The following is a 24,256-nucleotide window of genomic DNA, read 5'->3' on the forward strand; positions in this document are numbered from 1 at the left end:
GCTCTGGCATGTGAACCTTTTTTGTTTTGTTTTTCCTTTAAATTAAGAAATTTTGTACAATTCATGTTCAACACTAATACGCGTGCCGAAAAAATCGAAATTTATTTTTACGATCTGCCACAAATACCAAAAAGGACGAATTAGCAAGATCAGTTGCTTCAGAAGTCTTCGCATTTATCGCACTATTTAAAATGAACTCAAAGGCAATTATTTGTAATCCTGCTTGATTTGAGAGAAGGAGCAAAACGTTGTGGTTTCGATGTGTTAAATGTTGAAAATTGTTTCATACTAAGATCGATCCTAAAAATGCCCTATTCGCATTTTAAGCACCACAACTGTCCAAGTTTTTTTTTTTTTTTTGATTTTTGACGATTTTATACTTGTTAATGTAGGCGGCAGAGATCACACTTTATTGCCAACACGCAATGCTAAAACAAGCTGATTTTATGGGTAACGTTCACTGGAAGTCACATTAGAGGTAAAAGAAAGATGATCATTATTAATTTGCTTTTAACTGCTGTGCGTTAGTGGGAAGGAGTGAATTATTTACTTAAAATGGTTTCTCATCTTCTTTTGATCGGCGGTTACTCAACAGCGGTAGTGGCGAGTCTAATGGCCTTTAATTAATCAATCTTGGGCAGCATTGCCGTATCCGTAGGTAAAGAGCCTTTAAGCTGTTTAAGCTGTTGTTGTTTGGTTGTAATTTTAGGGCACATTTGTTGGAATAATTACTACTGATCATGCTCAGCTGTTATGATCGCATTTTTTACATGAAAGTTGACATTTGGGCGTCTACCACACATTTGTTTGAAGAGATGTAAGTGATGCATACAAATAATTCCCAACCTAAAAAAGAATTAATAATACCAAATTAATAAACATTTGTTAAATTTTTTTATTTAAAATAACTTTTGTCTTTAAAGTTATGAAATTCCGTTTTGAAAGTGATTTTTCTTTCTTTAATCTTAAGCCACCTTAAAAGCAAATTTATCTCACACACAAGTAAGTGAGAAATGGAAAACTGCAACTTTTTTTGATCTCTAACTACTTTATGTATGTATATTACTTCAAGTATTTATACACAACATTTACATATAAACAATCTGTGCTGGAATTTTTAATTTCAAGAATTTTTCAGTAGCAAAACACGTCAATCACATTTTAACATCCTAAACTGACCGATAAAATTTCATGACCTCTAAATTTTTCTAAGTTCGCAGCAAGGCTATTCATATAGAAGGGGAGTACAAAAAAATGGCATAAATTGTGTAGATTGCGGTCGTATATTTTTTGTTATAACAAAAAAAAACCATACAGAATAAGAATATTTAAGAAAAGTTATTTTCCTGTCAAAAAAATGTTCTTCTAAAATAAAAATTGTTGAAAAAGTTCACTTATGCCATAAAAATGTTTAAAATTTTAAGGCTGCGATTACTGCGAATATTATGACTAATAGTAAAACTATTAATTACAAGAAAAACGTTGTTGTTGTTGTGATTTGAGTTAGTGCTATTGCGCACTTTTACTCTATTGTGGCTGGGGGGCTTATCCCTGCCCCACACTAAACTTTAACTATACTAGACACATCATTTATTTATTTTTTAACTGATGACGGACCGTAGATCAGCATATCTTCCTGTGCGTCCTGAGGTGGACTTAAGGTCAATATTTCTCTGTAAGGTGTTACTTACATTTATAGCATTCCGGTCAGAGTAGATCAAGCACGTGTCATCTGCAAAAGCGCCATTGACACTGGGCTTAAGGTGGGAATGTCTGCCCTATATATATTAAACAATGTGGGTGAAAGTGGCGACCCTTGAGGTACACCTGAATTGCTCTTACGAACAATATAAGCGGACGAAAGAGTGCTATTAATTTTAGTTCGGAATTCCGTTGCCGAGATTTACCATTTCTGTTATCATTTAAGTAGCATGTTTTAAGATCGTTTATTAGCTATTACCGTTAACTGACTTGTTTGCTAGATATTCATGGCACATTTATCAAATGTGATCTCTGCACACTTTTTTTATATGCAGAAATTTATGTCTGAATAGTAATTGATTCATGATATTCGTAATATTATTTGTCTTTTAAGACCAAAGACTAAATGCCATTTTAGAACAAAACGAAGAATTGTCAAATTGTTTATTATTGTATTTGAGGCATTGGACTAAAATTCTTAGTTAAGTACTCTCCAAGAACCCGAAAAGACTGTAAGAAAGTAATATGCGGATTTAACTAATAAAATTCTCAAAGAAAATAAATTGGTTAGTGAAGTTAGTAACTCTAGAATCAAGAAACCATTATGTTGATTTAATATGACATGGCATAATAAAAGATATAGACCAAATTCAGCGATTCATCTATGGAGTTTGCCACAGATTCATTCATATCTCTACTCTTACTAAATATTAAATGAAAAGTTTAATTAATAAAGCCCCATTACAGTATTAACAATTAACACTATGAGTGTGAATTCAAAATAAGTACATCAAATAAGACATTAAATTATAAGAGATCTAGTCTATATTTGTGGGTCTCACTCTGTGGAATCTGTAAGAGATTTACTCATAACCCTAACGTTACTAAATATTAATTTAAGACTTAACTTAACAAACCCCACCATGAATTAACAATATGACTGCATGTTCAAAATCTGTACCTGCATTTCGTTTTGTTATTATATATTGCAATTGTTCCGACAAACGATTTCATACTAAATTATGAAAAAGTATGTTTAATTGATAGAATTTTTTAATGGGTTTGTGAATTATGAGCGATGTGTTTAGATAAAATTGAATGAACAATAAAGTTACTGATAATTAACTTCGAAAGCAATACCATATTAGATGAAGTTAAGTAAATTATTTTTAACATCATTTAATAATTGAAAAAATGTTATCACAGGATTAGTGCAATTAAACGAGAAAACACCGTAAATAAAATGAGTTAATTTAATTAAAAGATAACATATGGATTATAAATGCCGAACACAAAACAAAACAGTTGCAATCAATGCATTAACTAAAATGGAATCAAAGAGGCTTTAACGGAATTTTCACCTGATGCCACAATTAAACTCTTAGAAATGATAAAAAATTTCAAATTTACAGTAAATATGAGTAAATAGCAATAATTCCAATCACTTTGACATGTGCCGCCCCAAGAAAAAAATCGATGACTAATTACAAGGTATTCATGAACTCAATGTAATCTGTGCTTCGTACTTTTAAATTTTATTGAACAGAAGCGCAAACTATATTCGAGTTAAAGTGTTAGATGGGCCCCGGTGCCGGTAGTATGAAATTATTTTCAATAAATTTAACTAATTTATTTAATAATATCGAATTTCTAGCGAGAAATAATAAATAATTTAGTTAATTTCTAAATTTATTGTCTGTAAATCGTATTAAGAATCATTGTAGAGTTTCCTTTTAATATATATATAAGTAAAATGTAGTTAGAATTACTTTAGAAATGATGCATTTATTTATGAGATATAAAGAAATCATAAAAACTAACAGATAATATTTATGATGTATTTGAATAGGCCAATTGATACTAAATGCGCTCCATAACCAAGTAATTATTGCTGCAGTGCAGCATGCCAGTGCTGTTGAATGCTAAGTCATTGAAGAAAAGTAAACAAAAATGAAATTGTAGCAAATCAATTTTCCTCAAAAACCATCAAAAACCAACACAGTACCGAGAGCTCTGCAACTACCAGACAACAAGACAACACCAGTATGAGATTAGAATGAAAATATGTTTTTAATTGGAAAAGCTTATAATACTCTAAGCCAACTTTAAAATTCTCAAAATAATTCTGCCACTGCCGAACTCAACAGACCACAAAAATTATTTAATAGAAAGAAGCGCACAATACGAATGACGACAGCAACGGCCAACGGCGAACGGCGAACGACGAACCGCAAACAGCAGACGGCAATAGCTGCAGCGCAGGCCGTACCATTAGGAGAATCTCTTTAACGGACAGAACCTTTCTTTTGGCAGCGGTTAGAATTGGTTGTTGTACAAGTAAAATAGTATCTACGAGTATTACAGAGAAGATATATGCATTTTTGTGCATAACTAAAATGCATCACAAAAACGCATTTGTCTTGGAAAATAAATCACACAAAAATAACAAAAATTATTTATGCGATATGAAATTGATAAGCAGCATAGTAGAAAGGTGACCAGTTCGATGAAAATCAAATAATGAAATTTATGGGACTTAGATAGACTTTCTAGACATTAACGTGTATATAACTCAACGTTAAATTGAATATATATTTAGTATATGATAAATTGCTGATAAAGACAAGAAAATTTTTTGTAGTATAGAATGATGTTTTAGATAGTTACAACAAATGTGTTATGCTCATATATTATTTAAAATATTGACAGTATGAAAAATAAAAATTATTAAAAAGTATTAAAATAAAATTAAAGAATTTAAAAACATTGTTGTAATATACAATTCCTATAAAATATATACAAATTCTTTGATCTTAAGGTTTCATATATAAAGTTATTATTTGTGGTCTTCAATAATATGATAGAAAGAGACTTGTTCTTCAAACTAGATAACAAGGTTGGGTTTAGACCTAACGCAGAAATCCAACCACTTAAGATGACACACTAATCTTTGCAAGTGTATTCAAATCGGTACAGATAGCACTCCAACTCGTTGCTTGTTTATTATTAAGAAAACTTATGTCAATTACTGATAAAAGATTTTAAAAGAACTGTATAGCAGCAATGAAACCTTTATATTTCTCAAGAAGTACAATGGCGGTGCTTCAACAGACGTATTCGAGTATAAGATTGCAACAGGTGACGAATCGTGGATATATGCGTATGAGGCGGAAGGAAACAGAAGTCGACTGCATGGTTGTTTTAAGATGAACGTAATCCAATAAAAGTTGTTCGCGCTCGAAGCACTTCGAAACAAATGGTCACTTGTTTTTTCGAGAAAACTGGTCATGTAGGAACTATACAACTATATGTACCATTACTGGAACTTAAAACGGTCAATTCCAAATGTTATACAACCGTTTCTTTAACGGAAACAATGTCTACCACATCTGACATGCATCTTGTCTACCAACAAACTATCGAATTGATGGGTCATTCGCCGTACAGTCTGGGACTGATTTGGCAGATATTGAGTTCTTCTACTATGTATATTACCTATACACATATGTATATTACCTATATGATTTACATCTAAAAATCACATTGTCAATACTATTTAAGTCTATCACTTTCGTGAGATCTTAGCACACGAACCGGAATGTAAAAACTTTATAGTTATGTTTTAGGTCAGATTGTGGCCAATCTGGTACTTAAAAAATGTTACATTTGGTTTATAATGTATACTTTCACCATCAATTTATGCTCAATCCTGCATAGTTTAAAATAATTAAAATGAGAAGGAAATTAATGGACTGGTGACCGATATTTTATCAATTACGAAGGTAGGAGCATTGCCTTCAAGAAATAAGGAAGAAATCAGCACATTAATTAGTACTTTAAAAAAAAATTTGTTCTGTTTTTTTAAAAACTGGAATTAAAGACATTATTTATGTAGTACTTTAACTATCATTAATGTTAGTAAAAACAAGAATCAAAGATATCACTAATGCAGTACTTTCTCTAGGTATCATTCACAACTCCGGAAATCTACGGTTATAGTATTCCTTTGTAAACCTGGAAAAAAATTTTTTTTACTCAGAAGTTGGAAACCTAAATGTTTGCGGCCGGGTACAGGTAGGATAGTAGAAAAAATAGTATCACCAGGACTTACAAATGTAGTTATGACTATAAATATTATTCCCATGGAACAGTTCAGTTTCAGAAAGAAAATCTTTTCATTGATCTCCACTGATCTCTTATTCCCAAAGTATAAGAGCAGCTCCTAGTGAAGTAAAATCGAAACAAAATAAAATCTTTTTTGATAGCGCTTAGGCGTTTAATAATGTGTGACATAATGGGTGGATTGTCAAACTAAAAAATTATAATATTTAAGTTTTAGCTGAAATTATAACACTTTTAGATACTTTTAGATAAAGACTTCAGAGTCACGAGTGAGCGAAAGATAGATGACCCCACTGATTCAAAATTGTACTCTTAAAACATATACGATATACATATATATTCCATCAGGAAGATATGTTGGACTTCAAACTATACTTCTGCAAAATCACTTGAATTATAATAATAATTATTATAATAGTTAATCACGCAAGTGGTCACAGACACTGTTGAGTAAAAGGACCTTAGACACTAGCTCTCGTAGATAGGATTTAGTCGTATATAATAAATTAAAAATATGTATATAATATTTCAATCAACTATTTAACTAACCCACGTATTTTTCATTTTGATAATGATGTAAACAATTTTACTGTCCAATTATTTTTAAAGCTTATGCATTTTTACTGACATATCAATTTTAAAATTTGAAATAAAGGCTTTCATTTACATCCATAGAACCATATGTACCATATGTGAGAAATATCTACAAATAAAATTTTGTAATTTTATGAGATTCGTAGATCTAATTTATTTATGTGTAATCATATAATAATAGTTTATACAACAGTTTTTCATTTTTTCCCAGAACATATATAATATATTATATATAAAATATATCCAAGTCAAACTTTATAACAAAAATACAAATATAAATAAAGTCATAAGTTATATTTCATATTTATGTTATTATTAAAATATAAAACAATAATATTATTTTTATATTGCTGTATGCATTTATGTATGCATTTAAACATTATTACCACAAAACATTAATTGTAAATGAAATTAAATAATTAAATTAATATGCATTTGAGAATAAACAAATATATTTAGTACCTAAACTAAATAAATTATAAATTTATTTTTAAAAAACTAAGTGTCAATATGGACAAGTTTTTTATTTGTGCTGAAGTCAATTTCCGCAGTAGTTCCAAAATTATCTATAAAAATGATTTATTTTGGAAAAAGGTTTTCTATATATTTTAAAATTTTGCAATAAAAGTGTAATAAATCCGAAATTTAAAAGCACCTATTTACAGCAAATATAAGTACAAATCATAAAGAAAAACTTTAACAATAATTTAAATGTGTATTATACATATTGAATTACAGTAGATATCATTTTCTATTTACTAATCTAATAATATACTGTTTGAATAAATTTATATTTGTTTGATATGTATTAGCAACAGTCAAATTAAAAAATAAGTAAAACTAAATTATTCATTGCCCTAGTCCCGAGATCATTGCAATATTAACACGCGATAACTAGCATCAGAACTAGGAGCTTACATAGTTACTTACCATAAATGGTCTTATTAAACCGTCACCAGGTTGTGTTTTGAAATCCGAAGTCTCCTACACTAAGTGCGACCTTAACTTGTTCACTCCACCGGAGACATCTTAAACTTCTATATCTTCTTCCTCCAACTACCGTTTCATATTTCTTTTTCGTTGGAGCGATTTTCACGACATGAACAATTATCATATCAATTATATCAATCTCTTGATAAAGTTCATAGAGTTCGTGGTTCATTCGGATGCGACATTCGCCACCAACTGAGAAAGGAGCAAAGATTTTACAATAAACTTTGCTTTCGAAAACAGCCAGTGCTGCTTCACCAATCTGTGATTGTGTCCATAGGTAGGATGAGTGACATATAGAGCGTAAAGCTATATAATAATCTATATTTATGTATATTATATTAATATATATGTATATAAATTATTATAAATTGCTATAAAAAAGAAATATAAAGTTGTCTAAAAATTTATAAAAATTTTATATTTATTTATAATTATAATTCTAAGTTTGTAATTCCTAAACTAAATTTTTATTACTTCTACAAATAAAAATTAATATCTATTTTTCTGAATTCTCCATCTGTTTCCAAAAATCAATTTATAATTTGTTGTCCAATATTGATAGGATCTATCAGATGTTAAACTTAGCTAATAGCAAGAGATATTCGTATAAGCCACAAAAACATTAAAATATAGAAATAAAATGCCAAGAACATATAATGTATACGTATATATACTAAATTATATATTATTATAAAAAAATAATAGCTACAAAAAATTTATAAAAACTTATTTCTAATTCTCTTGTAATTTATACATACACAATTTTTTTTTTATTATCTCACTTACATAAATTAACGCTTATTATTTAAGATCTAAAAGAACTAAAATGTAAATTAAAAAAGAGAGTAACTAGATTTCAAAACAAAGCAAAACAAAAACATTTATCTTCAAAATATCTTATGCAATTTAAAAAGTGCAAAATTAAATCAAAATATGTCGGCTTACATCAAAACAAAAACGTTAAATAACTGTGTAAAATCAATGGAAAAACGTTTTTTTGCAAACTAGATTTCTACTTATGTGCATAAAAATTTAGTAAATATCTTGGCTGTAGGAAAAAATATATCAATCTTGTTTTACAAGTTGTGAAAAAAAGGCGGAGCACGAAAATTCATTGCAGCCATATTACTTATTTGCATTGAGAAGAGAGAGAAAAGATCTGCTTTAGCATCTCTCGTTCATACATACAGCTCACTCCGTACGGAAAACAAGAAAATTTGTGCTTTTTTCTTATCCACTCACACCACCTCAAACGATACAATAATATGAACACAGTGGGTGTTCGTTTGTACGATCATTCTACTCTAGCAACAATACAATTTATTTGGCTAAGTAGTTGTTTACTTGTATAAATACGTGTGAGCCAGTAATCCTGTTTGCTCTCTTGACTAGAGCGTGGGTTTGTTTATTTTCTTTTGTTGTTATTTGTTGTTATTGCTGATGCAAGCAAACATAAACTTGTTGTTTTTGTTTTTTGTTTTTTATTATGTTCAGTTTTGTTGTTTATCGTTGTATTCGGTCAAACAGCATGCAAGAAGAGTGGTAAACTAAGAAAAATCTGTTTTGGTGCTACTGCTGACCGTTTCAAAATCAGTTTAAGACTGACATTCAAGCAAGAAGGAACTAACGGGAAGTGTGAAAAATTAATAAGATAATAAAAATCAATGCTTATCAGAATTTTTTTTTAATTTATGGATTTTTTAAGTTAAATTGGTAAACAAGTGTTTATGTTTAAAAAAATATATTAAAAAAAAGTGAATTTTTAATAAACTCGAAATAATTAATTAAGTTGATATATACAAACGAAAAAAAAAAATTATACATAATTGAACTTAATAAGAATGGCAGTTTCGGCTTTAAATATGACACCATACTTTGCTGGATATCCTTTTCAAGGTAATTATTATTTTTAAACAAAATTTTATTTTATATTTATAAAAAATAAGTTACTATTTTTACATGAGTTTCTTTGAATTACAAATCTTGTTTTTATATCATGTGTTAAGCTAGTTTTTAGTAAAACCACCGAGTTCTGAAACTAGGTTTGATTGGCAAAACTAGGTTTGCTTGCGATAGATACTTTTTTGTTCGAATTTTGTGGCCCTATAGAATATAATTTAGGATAATCCCTAAATATTATTGCTAAATAACTTAAAATAACTTTTAATTATTGGTTAATTTTTTCAATCTGTTAAATTAAATAAATTGTTTTAAATTAATCTCGAGTGTTATGTGTTGGATCTGAGATGATCCAATTTATAACTGTAGTAAATCTCGAATGAAAAAGTTAGCCTAAATTTGTCAATCAAAAACGACATAACAATACTAGATATGTAAAATTTTTAGCTAAAATTTTTAAATCTACTATCTATCTTACTGTATATATTGAGAGATGATAATAGATTCAATAGGAGTATAGTTAATAAGTACTAATTATGTAAAATTATAGTCAAATCAAATAGTATTTCTACCTTTATTAACTGCATTACTAAATATATTGATCGATGAGAGTAGATTCAATAGAATAATAGTTAAATAGATTCATCAAGTTTATATATACTACGTTTGAAAATTTTTACTTTCAAGATTAAAATCTCTTTGAATAAATATTATTTTTATCTCTGTATATATTTTATCTTTTCTCTTCTAAATAATAATCAGTAAGGAAAATCTAAAATAATTCATTAAGTAAGTTTTTAGTACTAGTTTAACCATTTATTTACCAAACAATAAACAAAGCAACACTCAACAGCGCCAACTTGTCTGCCATATCTTATTACCATCTATTTTAAATTGTGATTATATTTATAAATACACCTATTTTCAACAAATTTTCTAACTTAATCATAAATATTGCAAAGTCATTTACTAAAAAAATATGAGCTTAACACCTTCGTTTCATGAAAAACAAGCAAAATAAAAAATAAAAAGTAAAAAAACCAAGAAAAGCAGCGTACAAATTTCATGTACAACGCCTTACTAACAACAATACTGACAAATATACCGAGAATATATCTTACAAGAAGCAACAGCAGCACATCGTCTTCATCATCATCATCATCATCATTAAATTAGTAATAAAAAATTCCAATAATCATGATCAGCTTTTTGACTTATTGATTGTGATCGTTCAAACCTGTATCCAAAAAAAAAAAAAATACGAAAAACAAAAAAAAAATTGACTTAAATATTTTCACTGCTACATGTGCACAATATTAAAGTCCACCGATCCGATCGTCTTAAACAACAGTACAGCCAATGCACATATACACATACAATTCAACTGGCTGACTGTGTTCTTTCCTAACAATAATGGAAACCAAAAACAAAATCTCAACACAACGCAACACACCACACCAAAGCACAGCACAGCACACAGCATAAACGACGGTGGGCAATGGATCTATCGATTTGAGTACTACATAAACTTTCATAAATATGCGCTCATAAACTGAACGCAGACTCTTTTGCGTTAGCAGACGTATTGGCGCGTCGGTATATCTTTGATCTTCTACTACTTGTGGATCACGTACGTATGGATCTTGCACGCTTGTATATGGGGGCACCCCTCCAGTAAATGTTTTATATTAGCTTGCACAGCTGGAGTAAATAGCAACAACAACAGCAACAACAGCACCAGCAACTACTACAATAACAAAAAAATTTTCAAATTAAAACAAAACAAAATTAAATAAAATAAAAACACAAAAGAGAAGAAGAAAAAAATTCTGTTGTACGCAGTGTTCAGAGGCTGGATTATTAGTTCGATTCCAGATTTCGATGCGTCAAGCTTTTGAATAAAGCAATGCACTTTTCTGACGGACGCATAGAAATAAACTGACAGATATTTGAGCTAAAGAATTTTTTATTCTGTTTTCGTAGTTTTCCCCTCATGCCTGCCCTATGCCCAAGCATATATTTTTTATTTTATGTAATATTCATATGTTATGAAGATCAGTTTGTTAAGCCGATCTTTAGTTTTGCCCCATAAGCCGACTATTTTGAATATTGTTGCCTTTGTTTAATTAATTGATTTGAGTGCACATCTAGCATTAATACTCGTACCATATTTTCATAAAGCATAAGATCAGTGAGATCAGCTACTATGAGCAGCTACTATGATCAGCAAAAGATCAATTAAGCTAGCTGCGCTTCTGTCAGTTTTGTTTCTCAAACAAAAAAGATATTCATTTGTATGGCAACAACATTTCCACTCGAACAAATTAAGACTTCCAACTGATTAGGCATTGAGCATTTAAGTATAATTAAATAAAATGAAATAAGATAATATATTTCGAAAGAATGCAAAATAACGTAACAAACAGTTTTAGGCCAACCGCAGTTAAGAAAGGTTAAACCAATTTTATATTTACATAACTTCAATATGGAAGATTTTTTTCTTCTATGAACTCGTATTGCATGATCATAATAAGAAAAGCCGATGCCAAATCTAGTGATCGTGTGAACTGATGCTCAACCTAGTTTTGCACTTAATCTTAAGTCGCGCACAATAGCCTATTAATTTTAAGTACTTTTGAAAAACTAAAGAATAACAAAAATGATCTTGAGCAATTTTTATCTTGCGTATTATCTATTTGAAATACTACCCCCGCTTATGCCTCATTTGATTTTGCATACAATATGCACTACCATTAGCATTTACTCTTATGGAAAATAGAGATCACTTTTTTTTTGAACAATGAAAGTAATTCAAGCTGAAAGAAATTACAATTGTAATACAAAAACACTGAAGATATTGAGTTCATATATTATAAACAATTCATATGCAAAAGAAGCGAATTGAAAGATATGTTAAGTGAACATTAATAAACAACAAATAAAAAATCATCAGTAATGAAGTTGGTGTTGGACTTATATTTTTTGTAAGATTTTTGGTCCTCTATGAGTTGACGATAACTACCGCATCTTAACTAGGAAGAATAATGTATGGAGTCTTAAACCTATTTCATATCAAGGTGAACAATTAGCTACGAAGTGGTAAATTCTACATCTCGAAACTCATCACCCTTTCAGATGGCCAAGTAACGTTTACCTCTTGCAAAAAGGAACTCATAAACCACTCATATAATGACTTTGAGAATAATGGTTTTAATAGCTATATGGCACACATTTTAAAGTTATATATTTTGTATGTTAGACTTTTTACCTATATTTTGCTTGTTGTAAGTTATTTAATGTTATTTATAATAGGTTTATAGCCAAACATATACTTTCATAATAAGTAAATTTGCAATATACTTAAGTAGACTCTGTGTAATTACATCCTTCCTTACAACTAATATATAAACATTTTTATTATATTAAAATAAACAAAAATAATATAATAATTATTTTATTTTTTTAGGACAAGGACGTGTTAATCAACTTGGCGGTGTATTTATTAATGGACGTCCCTTACCAAATCACATTCGCCGTCAAATTGTTGAAATGGCTGCTGCTGGTGTACGTCCATGTGTCATTTCTCGACAATTGCGTGTATCACATGGTTGTGTTTCAAAAATTTTAAATCGTTATCAAGAAACTGGATCGATACGACCAGGTGTCATAGGTGGTAGCAAACCACGTGTTGCCACTCCTGATATAGAAGCGAAAATTGAAGAAATGAAGCAAAATAATCCTGGAATTTTTAGTTGGGAAATACGTGCCAAATTAATTGAAAATGGCATGTGCGATAAAAACTCTGCACCATCAGTTAGCTCTATCAGTCGTCTATTACGTGGTGGAGTACGCTCAGAAACAGGTTCAAATGCGCATTCTATAGATGGAATACTTGGTTCTACTTCATCTGGTGATGAAAGTGATGATGAAACTGAACCAGGTGTACAACTCAAACGAAAACAACGTCGCTCTCGTACAACCTTTTCTAATGATCAAATCGATGCACTTGAACGTATATTTGCTCGTACACAATATCCAGATGTCTATACTCGAGAAGAATTAGCTCAAAGTACTGGTCTAACAGAGGCGCGTGTGCAAGTTTGGTTTTCTAATAGACGTGCACGTTTGCGCAAACAATTGAATACACAACAAGTTTCATTTGGTACAACACAATATCACACCCCAACCAGTCAGACTATGAGCGGTGCTGCATTAGCACATACACATAATCTTAATTTCTATGGCGCTGCATCCAGCCAAACATGGCCAACATTAAGTGGACAGCAATCTACTACTTCATATGAGCCACATCATACTTTTGGACGTTCGAGTGGAAATTCTGTGTCTTCGATGTCACCCTCCAGCACTACCAGTTCCGCTTCATTGAGTCCAGTACATACAAATGCTTTAGCTGGTGTTCCACAAGTAGCCACAAATACGTCTTCGAAAACAGCTACCAATTGTTATTCATACCCTGCTAATGGCGAAGCAAATACTGCAATCAACTCCTCGGCCGCCTATACTATGCCTACATCATCGACATTTGCTAACACTGCAGCCACGTCTGCTGAACAATTACGCACGCAATTTGCTTCTGCCGCTGCCTCCGGTGCTCACCATCCTTCTGTGTCATCGTGGGATAGCTATAATTTTCCCGGTCATTTTTTCCCGACTGGAAGCAATCATATGAACGGATATCATCACCAGGCTGTTATTGAAAATAAGACCTCAGCTTCCGCTTACCCATACTTTGGATTCTAAAAAATAACTATCATGTTATATAATTACTTATGGGCAAGCTAAGTTTTATAAAGACTGTAAAATGATTTGGAAATAATATCTTTTAGATGATTTGTTTTGATATCGAAAAGTATTTCTTTCTCTTTGTGCCTCTTTTTCATTAAAAATAAGTCATATACTTTGTTCCTAAGTCTGATTTTGTATTTATAAGAGTACAGTAATGAGATTAAGACTGTGGTAACAATTATGGTATGTTTATATATAATTGTTTTTGTATAATTAAGTTTTTTAATTATTCGTTATTTTTATAATAAAAAAAAAATTTGTGAAATAATAAAATTTTTAAAACGAAAATACTAGAGCTTTGTTTTCTTTAACGAATCTGTATCTAAAACAGAAATAAAATTAAAAAAAATTCTGCTAAAATTAAAATAAGATTGACCTAATCTGGGTCAATATTATGGAAAAATATTATGCATATTCAACTTATTTTCCTAAAAAACATAAAATAATTCTTTAGTCGAAGAAAGGAATAAAATTTGTTGTTTTCTTCTCATTTCAACAAGACTTTCACAACTTCAGTCAAAAAATCCTCAACAGTTTACTGTCAATAATCCATCGTTAAACGGCATATCGAAGAAGTTGTAATAAATAATGGAAGTATAATGGAAGTCTGTTTTACAAACTGATTATTTATTTGAAGGTTAAATTGATTGATTATGTATGGCATTAACACACAAATACCTCTAGCTTCTTAACAATATCAGTTTTAGACATGAAACCTGATTTTTACGGGGGCTTTAATTATGTTCACCTTTTGGGTGAGTTTATAATTACTGAATATAGTTGAAGTCGTTAAATATGTCGACTTGTTATAGGTCATGGTATCAATTATATATATTTCACTCTAACTAAACTCTAGTAGAAAATCTATGCTCCACGAGGAGAAAACGACTACAGTAAGTAAGTAAACACTAGTGCTACTTGCAAAGAATTAAAAAATTTATACTAAATACAAGAAATGCTTATGAGAAACTAGTAATATGGGATCTATCTTCTACACCACAGTCTTATTTGAAGTATGTTGAAGTATGTTACTGGACTCAATAATCTTCAGAAGTAATTCTCAAGCGATTAGTACGAAGGATTCCAATACAATTACTGCGTTATCGTAGTTACTGCCTATTGCTGAAGGTCCCCACGAAGGAAAGCGACATATGCTTTCTAACTTAGCGTATTTTATATTATTATATGCGCCGCCAATTTGCGTAACTACAAAAATGTATGTTTTAAAAGACATAGGGAATACGTGGATACGAGATTCTGTCTCAAAAGAATAACTTGTGCGTATCATATTGTATTTGTTATTTACATAATTACATGGAAAAGACAAATCGATATGGAAAAAATGCTCCAATAATGGACAAGACTTAAGCCAACACAAGAAACAAAATGATATAGATGAGATGTAGATTTCATAGCCCGAATGACAACAATGATAGAATGGTTGAATTTTTAGTGTAATTATATGTACAAATATATGAATTAAAAAAATTTCGGTGAAGTGAAGTACCAGAAGTACCAGTACCAGCATTTGTTTTTTAAAAACGATTTCCGGTATATGTCTACCGTGGCTACGAGTTAATTGGTGCATTGATCTGTCCAATTTTTAACTATCTTTTGCAATAAATGCGGCCGTATACCGTAGGGCGTCAATGATGGCATGAACATTAGCTTCCAATGCTTCAAGGTAAAAGTAATCGAGTGGCCTTAAATCGCATGAATGAGGGGTCAGTTAACAGGACCACTTTTAGAAATAAAGTTGTTACCAAATTGATTTTGCAATAAAATAGTCAATTTTAATGGTGATTCATCAACGTCTTCAGCATTATCTTCACTCCATATACGGCAATTTTGCTCATTGACGTAGCCATTTAACCAGAAATGAGCTTTATCACTAAACATAATTCTTCGACGAAGTGCTCTATGAACCTCGTGAAAAGATTAATTTTTTCAAAGTTAATTTTCACAATTTGAAAACATTGTTCTAGCGTTAAGCTATTCATGATGAATTGCCAAACCTTGTTGAACAGAAATGTCAACACAGTTTAACATTCTCAGCTGTCAAACCATAGTTATCGTTATCCATAGTTTTAATACAGCTAAAAATACACAGCTGATATTTCTGATCACCTTCAAATGTGATATTGGTTCACTTGATGATATTGATTCTTTGTAATACATATAAATGAAAATATCCGTAATTGCTTACTAATTTTAATTAAGTTTTCCAATTTTCGACTAACTGCTATCGTAAATGGAGTTGGATATATCTGCAGATGTTGCAACAGTGGATGTTATGAAGATATACGTTTCAAATGTAAACTTTGATGCTTGGCTATCATTAGAGAAACCTGTGACTGAGAATTTTGTCAGTCATATCCTTTGTGTCAAAACCAAGTAGAAGGTAGTTTCATATATAATAATAAATTAAATAAAACGCGATACTAATAATGTGGAGACTTCAATGGAAATACAGTAAAGTAATTAGTAGTAATTAGAATAAATAGAATTAATATTGATCATTTTCGTTAAAAACACTTTATAATATCAATAAACTACTGATACCAGTAAAATGTAATTTTGGAAGGATTTTATATTCGATTCGGATGTTTGTGTATATCTTTATTAAAGATTCCGAAGCATGTTATATTATGCTTAATAAGTATGATATATTAAAATTTCTAGCTATAATTTACTTCTCTTGTTAATGCATATAAGAAATCCATCCATTAATCCATCCAATGGTAATGATAATATGAACAAGCGATTGCAAAAGTCCATAATTTCTTTCGAAGATAATTAAATTTACTATACGTTAAAAATTGATTGATTATATCTGTGTAAATCAGTCAACCAACAGGTTTGGTTACCATTAGATATTATTTTATCATTAACAGTCAACAAGAAAATTATAATACATATGTGCTAACAATTGAAATTAAAAAGATTACTTCCGATTTTTGAATACAAAGAGTTAAATCCGTTTAAATATGTTATCTTAAGTTTGCTTTATTATTTTATGATTACTATTTATGATGATTTAATAATCCGTAAACCTGGTTGTCAATATTGTATATGATTTTACACCTTGCCGAACAACTTGTGTGTTCAAATTAGAAAAAAAATATATATATACGTCACAAAATGGATGTCACAACCGCACCTATTATGAACAATTCAAATAAATGACAATTAAAGAATCCCAAACAAGCAGTAATTGTTTAAATTATTTTTATAAAAAGAAGAAACACTAAAAAACCTCATCAAATATGTCCTATTGTTATATCTTATTCCTATAAGATAGATAAAGCAACTCAACTTGATAATTCGAAAATAATTTTTTAAAAAGATTATTGTCAATTTCAAAATATAACATCCACCCAAAAAAGGATGAGAATAAATGCGAAGAATACAGTACAGAAACTGAACAGTAGTGTAGACAAAAATGCAGGAAAATACGACCACCAACGACAGTCTTTGAATTTTCCGACTACTAACTGAGAGTAGCAAATTTACCGACATCGATATGTCACTCCATTGATAAAATTGAGGGAGTCTTTCATTTTTATAAGCAATTCACTTTGCATAGTCACATTAGTACAACATACACACCCTACACTATAGGTAAGAGAATAACATGCTTGTGAACTACTCTAACTTTGAAGATACTTAGATATAGCAGAATGACATCACGATCTAAAAACATGCTTTAGTTATTAAAATGAGTAGGAGGATAGCCGACCATGTAACAAGAGAATTAAGTAAGGAATTGCTCTCTCATGACACCAACATGTATCATGTTGGTCCATGATACATCTTTTGTAGAGTAGAAGGTATAAGTATTTCAATTATGTATTCACAGCGGGCGTCATACTTGCCACCTACGAAGAACACATTGGAGATCATTTGGTATATCATTGCGAGCAATTTTTTTTTACCTTAGCAAAGGAAAATTTTAGGTCAATCTCCATTTATGGTGCACAAATAAACACATCAATTAGTCAGTCAATTTCTAATGTATGTATGTGTATGTATAAGAGAGAATGCTTCTTTAAAAAAACCAGCGTAGACAGGTCCTTTACCAGAATGCTGGAATGAGGGTGATAATGTGCATCAACTGTGACAATAATAATTGATAGTTTTGTAGTTGTTGTTCTTTTATTGTTTCAAAACACGAACAAGTCTCTTCCTTTTCCTTTTTCCTGCGGTGTATCTTATAGTTTTGTAGTTGCCTTGCGTCGGTGTTTTCTTTGTCAACGATAGTGTCGCTCTTAAACAGTAGCGCTAAGATTTGTTGATTTGGGCCACCAGCTTTGATATTGTTAAATACAGATAATTTGTGTGGCATGGTGGACACTGATGACAAATCTGTTGAAAGGTTTACAATCTGATACTTGTCGAAACCAGCATGATTTATATTCATTTGATAGCTGTCTGTTATTTTATCGGTCGGTAGGATATGAAAAACCTTTTATTAACAATTCTTTTAATTATTTATAATTTCATTAAATACTATCTAATCGTGTTTGATAAAATAGTGGAAATTAAAACTAGTGAATAAAAAACGAAATGACAAACATTGGAGTTTATTTTTATAGCATATGCTATAATATCAGTTAACATAGACGAACTCAAATATTATCTTGAGGATAGAATTGATTACTTCTATATTACATTCATAATTTTCTTCAGTTGTGATAAAAAACGAAATGCTTTGGAAATTAGAACAAGAAATTATTACTAAATAAAACATTTTAAATTATGTTTATGTTATATTAGTTATATCAGTTCATTAATTAAGAGCAGATTTTTGAGTTTAAATTGATAAAATTTTACTAACCAATAGTAAATATTTTGTTGAAAACAGTTATTATACTTAACCTGCTAACGTCCCAGTCGTATGAATGAGATTTGCTTGAAACAGACTGTAATTTATGCAATTCATATATAGATTTTGAAAATGTATTTTCTTGAGTTGTTAGATGGCTGAAATGCGCTATACCCAACTTCCTGTTAGTGACAATATTGTGTCGATTTTTAGCTTAATAACAACTATTTTTTTTTATCAAAGAGAACCCAGAATTGATTACAGTTATTTGGGAATAATTGTTTATAATGGAGTGGAATAGTTGAATTACTAAATTCAAATGGAAAACTACAAGTGGCTACTATTAGAGACCTCGAACACTTCAATGCAAATAAATCCTTCATTCATCGAATATCACATTTTATAATAAAACCGGCATTTGGAAACGGTCACAGCTGTGGTTAGAAAAAATCTGCATCAGAATTAAAGGAAAAATGGCTCTTCCGTTGAACATGTCAAAAACAAACCTGTAACGAAAAACTTTAATGAAGATCAAAATCAAGCCTTAGTATTTGTAAAAAGGATATGATCCTTCTGATTAAAATAAAACTTGCCTTTATAGTTCGAATGCGGAATATCGTGATTTTTTAAAAGGAAAATTTAAATTTGTTTTCAAGTTTTCTTATCAGAGAGATAATATTAAAATTAAGAAATTTAAGTGACCATGAGAAGTCAAGCAACACAGTTGATGAAGATCTGGGATCATGGAAGATCATGGTAGTCGTTGGTCACTTTTTGTTAATGTTTCTGTACCTTGATTTATAAGATAAATTTATAAGATATTAAAAGGTGCTGTTAGAATGTGGTCAATCAAATATTTCGGTGATGAGTTTCGCTTACAGATGAGTTTCGCTTACAAAAACGCTCGCAAACCAAGAATGATAGAGGGAATGCGGAATCATTTTACCGCACAATAGTATACATCATCATCAGATGCAAATAGGGCAGACTTCTTAGTATTTTGAAGGTCAAAGTTTGCACTAGAAAATACTTGAGGGTTGATGTACTCAAGAAAGTTTTCCTAGCTAATGTATTAACTTTATATAGTTCAAATACGTACAGTAACATATTAGTAAACCTACTTGGACGTTTTGGAGATTATTTTGAAGGAGGTTGGAGGTTATTTGGATAAAGACAACTACATATATCGAAATTTTGAATGGAATTCGGAAAATTTCATTGTTTTTCAAACTCGTTTTGTGTCGGTTCAATAAAATATAATTTTAAATATAAAAATTAATCAACATATTCTCAAAAAACTTTCATAATAGTAATGTGAAATGACAAGTGATATGCCCATGAAATACTCTTAATGAATAATTTACTGAAGTTTGATTAATTTGTATAAGTCAGTTATTAATAGTCGTAGTAATAATAATATTATGTTTGTCTTAAAACTTAGATAACATTTGATTAAATTAAATTAATTGATAAATTCCACAATAAGGGACGATAATTGAATGCGTCACTTGCCGCAATGGCTCAAAGAGATAAGCAGAACAAGCCTAATCTCTTAAAATTTATTTAGCGAATATAGATTATAAATCCATTAATGCAGATACACCTTATTAACTATTATTTTCATATTCGTGAATCAACAAACACCTGTAAAAATAAACAAGATATAAATATTTTCTCACAAGATAAAATATTCAAAATGTCTTTTTGTCGTTTATGTTAAATGGTTTTTTAATAAATGTGCGCGCATTGCGAAGTTCGTCACATTTTCACGCTACAATTTTACGCTCTAAATTGGCGTTACGTAATGGAACTCAAAGCGTCTCTTATCAAATTGGATTTGTTCTTTTATCAACGCCTTACTTTTAAACTGTATGTATGCATGCTATGTATAACCATATAACATATTTTGTTTACTTTTATATTTTTTATGTCATATAAATGTTTTTTAATTAAACGGGAGTCCACACTTTGATGAATAATGAAATTATTGGTATATGATTTCAAGGCAGAATATTTCCCACATATGTCAAATTTATTTCTTTAAGAATATTTTGTTTCATCAATATAAGTGGACGACAGATTTCATGAACTGTTAATAGGTCAATAATAACTAAATAATTGTTAAGAACTAAAGCATATTACCAAGAGACACTTCTGCGTCTGTGTTCTGAACTCAGACAAAGCGAATTTAATGTCTTGGGGATCGTTTGAAAGATATAACGAAAGCAAACTTTTCGGATCTTCTCAACTTCATCTGGAAAACCAAATGGTTTAACAAGGATAACAAAGGTTAGCAACTCTTCTCGTCGCTAATATTTGAGGACATCATAATATCAACTATATGCCTCCGAGTAGAAGTGTTGGCAACTGTCAGCACACGCCTTCTAAACATAACCTAACCTACTAAGCGGGCTTTGAGGAATTGATTCAACAATAGACATTAATATCATTTCATTTAAATTTTATGATAGTTTAAAAGCGCATATGAAAATAAAGTATATATATAATATATTATTAGTTTTAAAATCATTTATGTTTGTATTTGAAAGTTAAATTACATTAATTTTCTACCATATAACATTTTACCGAAAGTCACAGATTCACTTTTTAGAGTCTAAATAAACCGCGTCTCTTACTCGACAGCTTGTCACTGGTGTCTGCCAACTAGTAAAATAAGACTGTAAAGATATCCCATAATTCAGAGGTCGTTTTCCATGAACAAATTCACATATTTGATATTTAATAAAAAACTATTAAATAATATCATAAATTTTTTTATTTTACTTAATAAAATTGATATATAAAAAAAAATATTTTGAATACTAAAATAATAGTAATTAAAAAATATTTATCATTTTTCAAATGAAGGAATTATAAATAATATTCATTATTTAAAACTTATTTTTATTATACATTTAAAAAAAATATAAATTTCGTCTTAAAATCATAAAATTTTAAATATGAATAAAGAATTCGAATATTTATCAATAAAAGCTAACATCAATTAGAAGGTTACCTTAATGTTTATTTGTTGCTTATTGTCATGATTATAATCATTTCGTTATGATAATATATATATTAAAACATAAATTAAAGGTTATTACATTTATCGTTATTTCGATTAATAAAATAATAAAGTAATTAATAATTTAATGAGTTGCTAAAATGGCGATCTGGGATTCCTTGGATTTCTATTTCGAATTTTTAAAGAGGGGTAAAATATTTTGCTATTTTACAAGTACCCCGAAAGCATTTTAAAAAAAATAAAAGAATAATAATCCTTAGTGAAATTTACTTATTAATTAATAAATTACGAATGAATAAGGTCATATATTGCAAATGAACTCATTATAAAGTATGTCAACCTGTAGATATTATTACCCTTTAAACAAATGAATTTAAAAAATAACATTCTTAAATTATTCTGATTCTGAGCTTCACTTTTAGCAGGACCCGAGTTCGATTCCTGGTACTTGCAGTCTCAAAAATAATTATTTACAAATAATTAAATACAAGAATTATTTCCAAGACCACTGATGATGGGTATTTGGCAATACTCGAAACAGCTGTATGGTCAGCCAAAAATTCAATTAATTAAAATAATACAAAAAATAAAATTTTTGTTGTTGTATTTCACTACTATTCGAAAAAACCACTTAAATTATCTTATTTTTAATTAAATCCACATTCATTGCAAATTTATATCAATTATGAAGTAAACCTCTTCACTATAATTTTTTATACCTTTACTAAATAATTCAAATCAAATATATACATTACAAAACTATCAGCTAAAGTATTCACATATAGAACTAAAGACGAAAATATAAAGAAGCTGGCCAAAGTGTCAACTAATTATCAATTTTAGAAAAATTTAAATAATATTTTTTATAATTTTATATATTTTTTATATATTTTTATTTAATTCATAAATTTGCACTGTTCATATTTAGTCTATTGGTTTGTTAAAACAGCCAATAATAGCCAATATTATGTACAAACATGATTTTTAAACATAAATATGGGGTAATGTTTCTTATCTTGATACTAAACAGTATTGTTGTATATATTTAATTCTTAGAAAATATGTTAATAGTTTGTTTGCCATTAGAGATGTGTATCGTCCTTAACCTAGTCTAGTAGTTTTTACAAATCAGCTCGATTAGCAAAGTTGTTGTCCCCAGTTGGTAGTAACGACTGATATAAGATCGTTGGTCAGTGAATCTTTCGAACAAAGGTGTAGATGATGTTTCGTCATAGGTATAGTAGTAGGTATAAATTTTTTTCTGTTCTCGAAGTATATTTATCCAGTCGTACCATTAACTTATTATTCATTGTGAATGCTAAGTATATTGTCGGGGTTAGTAATGATGCTTACACAAATGGAGAGTGTACTTGTTGTGGTCATTATTCATGTTTAAATTTGTAACTTTAAAACCTGAAATTTCGATAAGAAAGCTATATTGATACTTGGCCTCAAATATTGACTAAAATCAACTAGAAATTCAAAATCGTCTCAATTCATCAATCTGAATTATATTTTCCAGAATTTGGTTGAAGGCATAACATTACAAGGAGTTACAAATAATGATCACACAAATCAAATAGATCCTTATTGTAAGTATTTTTCATGTGAAATTTTGTTACTTTAAGGCCTGATATTAACTGAAATTGAAATTAATCAGAATCCGTTGTCAAATCGCAGTACCTAGAAATTCAGAATCATGTTAGTTTGCCAGTCTAACGTTCTCTAGATTTGATTGAAGAAATCATATCACAAATCATGCTACCCTGTCGGAAATCTGATTTGATATTTTCGTATAAGCGGGTGGTTATAATTCACTGACTACTTATATGAGCAATAGGTCTTATTTTTAAGACTTAAGTGAGTTTCGTTTTCGTAATTATGTATATCAGTGTAAATCTATTTGAGTATGTGTATTAATAAACATAATATATAAATATTTTACAATATCTCAATACAAAAATTATAGTATATGGCTGTGAAAATCGTTTATAAAATCAATCTATATCTATACATATATACCATTTTTGTAAGGCTACATTTAGACTTACGTTTATAGTAGTAGATCTGTATAAATCGCTATATCATAATAATAACTACATAAATTGTTGATTTATTTTATTTTTTCTCGTCTTGTTTATAATTTTTTGTTGCAAATGCAAGAAAAAAATGTATAACTCAAAACAAGTTACTAATGTGATTTGGTATGATATGATATGAAATTGCTTGATCAGGGATTACAAATTGATTGTTGTGTTTTATTGAAGAAAAACTGCACACGTAGTTAGGCG

The 24,256-nt window shown here is 29.5% G+C and overlaps 1 protein-coding gene across 1 annotated transcript; it reads left to right on the forward strand.

Moving 5' to 3' along the window:
• Positions 1 to 9,251: 9,251 nt before the first annotated feature.
• Positions 9,252 to 14,090, forward strand: LOC119682607 (protein gooseberry). The gene is made up of 2 exons (XM_038096093.1): positions 9,252 to 9,306; positions 12,776 to 14,090. Exons 1-2 carry the CDS (start codon positions 9,252 to 9,254, stop codon positions 14,068 to 14,070), a joined length of 1,350 nt encoding a protein of 449 aa, XP_037952021.1. The 3' UTR covers positions 14,071 to 14,090.
• The last annotated feature ends 10,166 nt before the right edge of the window (positions 14,091 to 24,256 follow it).

Source organism: Teleopsis dalmanni, chromosome 2 (assembly GCF_002237135.1).
Source record: "Teleopsis dalmanni isolate 2A chromosome 2, ASM223713v2, whole genome shotgun sequence".
In the NCBI taxonomy this organism is placed as follows: Eukaryota; Metazoa; Arthropoda; class Insecta; order Diptera; family Diopsidae; genus Teleopsis; species Teleopsis dalmanni.

Bases quoted from the DNA above. Each gene is read 5' to 3' on its own strand.
- LOC119682607 (XM_038096093.1), top strand. From the start codon at position 9,252: ATGGCAGTTTCGGCTTTAAATATGACACCATACTTTGCTGGATATCCT. The intron at 9,307-12,775 runs GTAATTATTATT...TTATTTTTTTAG, and splicing joins TGCTGGATATCCTTTTCAAG to GACAAGGACGTGTTAATCAA.